Genomic DNA, 2,600 nt, shown 5'->3' on the forward strand with positions numbered 1-2,600 from the left:
TATATAGAGGTGTTTTAATGAGGTGATAGAATCTGAGTAATCTACTATTCTTTGTGATGAGATTGCTTTTCTATTTGCTATGTAGTTGTCTCGTTTACAAATGTCAGTCCATGCGGTGTTAATTCGGTCCTCAATCCTGGTCGCAGTTGTATCAGTCACTGCTTATATATTCTAGTGCCAGTCTATCATAAATTTCACAAGAAATCACGCAAATTTCTTTCCATTTGTTTGATGGTAAGTAATTAAGGCATTTGTTTTTAAACAGTTGTCTGAAACATTTTCTTTAACACTAAGGCGACAAACTTGCTGAAACGTTAGCACGCCTGGCGGAATACTTGGCGATATTTAGTCTGTCTTTACGTTCTGAGTTCAAATTCCGCCGAGGTTGACTTTGCCTTTCATCCTTTCGGGGTCGATAAATGAAGTACCAGTTGCGTAGTGGGTCGATCTAGTCGACTGGCTCTCTCCCCCAAAATTACGGACCTTGTGCCTAGAGTAGAAAAGAACACTAATTGTATTTCGATAACTTCTATTTTGTGTTTGCTCAGATATTAATAAACAAACATTATCTAAAACTGTAATGTATAAATAAAATATATAATATTCTTTTATTTCAGTACCCATTCATCAATGATTCAGCAATAAGTATTCCAACAAAATTTTCCTTGTACCGTGCTTTTCTTATTTTTCGAACGATGGGACTTCGGCACCTTGTCGTTGTAGATGAATTCAATTGCATACGAGGTATCATCACTCGAAAAGATTTGATGGATTTCAAACTATTGGAAAGTATTTCCAAGGTGGTTTTCAATGGAAAAAAAGAAGGAAAAGTATTAGCAAAGCGTATTTCTGATGATTCATGGGATATTAATGCTATGTGGGACACAAGTATCTTGGATTCAGAGATTGCAGATATGAATGATATAGTTGCTTAATTATTGACTTATGAATGCAAACAAACATCGAAATTTAAAGAAAATCATATACCTGTTTCTGTCATTGAAATACAAAACTTTGGCTGCAGAACATAGTAATTGCTGAAAAGCTTTCCTATATTACAGCTCTGCTATGAAAGAAGGAACATTTATGTTAATGGCGTATGTATCTGTGGCCACATACATTCATACAGTTCTGAAAAGAAAACAGACTACCTGGGAAAATGGTACGCATTACACTCAAAATTGCAGCGACATAGCAAAAAATGGACTAATGATTTTTTTGTCTAGAAGTGTTGCGTTATATTTTTTTTCCGCCCAAGAATTTAGCGATGACAACTATCACTCACTAAACGATTATGTCACCTGAAATAGTCATAAGTGTTGCGGACTACTGAGTTCCAAGAAAATAAACAATAAATTTAGGCATAAAATAATATCTCAAGAGGGCAGAAAATAAACAATATCAGAATTTGATTTGGTCAAGATTTTCATTCAGAATTTTAGCAGACGTTGTATTAATTTTTAATGAATTGACCCTTCTGTGGAGTATACAACGTGTGTCGACAGGAAATTCTGTGCCACGGTTATTTAGTTGCCCCTTGTCTTTATGCTTCTGTGACTGAGTTTGATTTATTATGAGATTATCATAAATTCTACTACTTAAACAATGTTTTCACAATTTGGCTGATTCATTAGAGCATCAGACAGAACATTTCGTGGTATTTGTTCCGACATTTCGCGCTCTGATTTCAAATTCTTCCCTCCCTCCTACAAGTATCAGAGGTAATGAAACAGAACACGGGCTTTGCCTTCCCTCCCGACTAAGCGTTAGAAAAAAAGAAAAAAATGACTACTACTGTGCGGTCTCCTCGGTAATAGCGAATGACGTACGTTATGAGTTGACTTCGATGGTTTGCACAGGCAGTTGAGCTGAAACGAGTTTTAATTTTTATTTTTATTAGAAAACAATAAGACGCTTGCAATGAGTATCAACTCAACAAATTGTATCTAAGGTGTCAAATACCTTATACGATCACCTTATACTTCCCTCTCTCTCTTTCACTCTCTCTTTTTCATATATATATATATATACATACATTTTACTTGATAAGAAGAAAATGGAGAAAATTGAGAGAAAATGTATACAACAAGAAAATGGAGAGTTTAACAGATAAACATCAATTTAGTAACATACAGTCAATTTCATATTACCTACAATTGTTTCCATATCCAATTCATTCAAATTACAAGTAATAAATTACAGATGCATTTTGAATATGGTCAGTTGAATATTTCTTCAGGCTGAGAAATCTACACAGGCTAGTGGCTGTGTGGTAAGAGTCTTGCTTCCCAATCATATGGTTCCGGGTTCAGTCCCACTGCGTGGCACCTTGTAAAAGTGTCTTCTACTATAGCCTCAAGACTACCAAAGTCTTGCGAGTGGATTTGGTAGACGGAAACAGAAAGAAACCTGTCGTATATACATGTGTGCATGTGTGTCTGTATTTGTGCCCCCCCCCCCACCACCACCTCCACCATCACTTGACAACCGATGCTGATGTTTTTACGTCTCCGTAACTTAGCGGTTCAGCAAAAGTCACCGATAGAATAAGTACTAGGCCTACAAAGAATAAATCCTGTGATTGAATTGTTCGACTAAAG

The 2,600-nt window shown here is 36.0% G+C and overlaps 1 protein-coding gene across 2 annotated transcripts in view; it reads left to right on the forward strand.

Annotated features, from left to right (window-relative positions):
* LOC106874949 (chloride channel protein D) overlaps positions 1-1,412 on the forward strand; it is a 79,026-nt gene extending 77,614 nt beyond the window's left edge. For both annotated transcript variants that reach the window (XM_052969415.1, XM_014922869.2), the window contains one exon: positions 618-1,412. In XM_052969415.1, the coding sequence (XP_052825375.1) occupies positions 618-935 (318 nt within the window). In that variant the 3' untranslated portion in view covers positions 936-1,412. The remainder of the gene's footprint in view (positions 1-617) is intronic.
* The last annotated feature ends 1,188 nt before the right edge of the window (positions 1,413-2,600 follow it).

The sequence above is a fragment of the Octopus bimaculoides genome, chromosome 1, assembly GCF_001194135.2.
Source record: "Octopus bimaculoides isolate UCB-OBI-ISO-001 chromosome 1, ASM119413v2, whole genome shotgun sequence".
Taxonomy (NCBI): domain Eukaryota; kingdom Metazoa; phylum Mollusca; class Cephalopoda; order Octopoda; family Octopodidae; genus Octopus; species Octopus bimaculoides.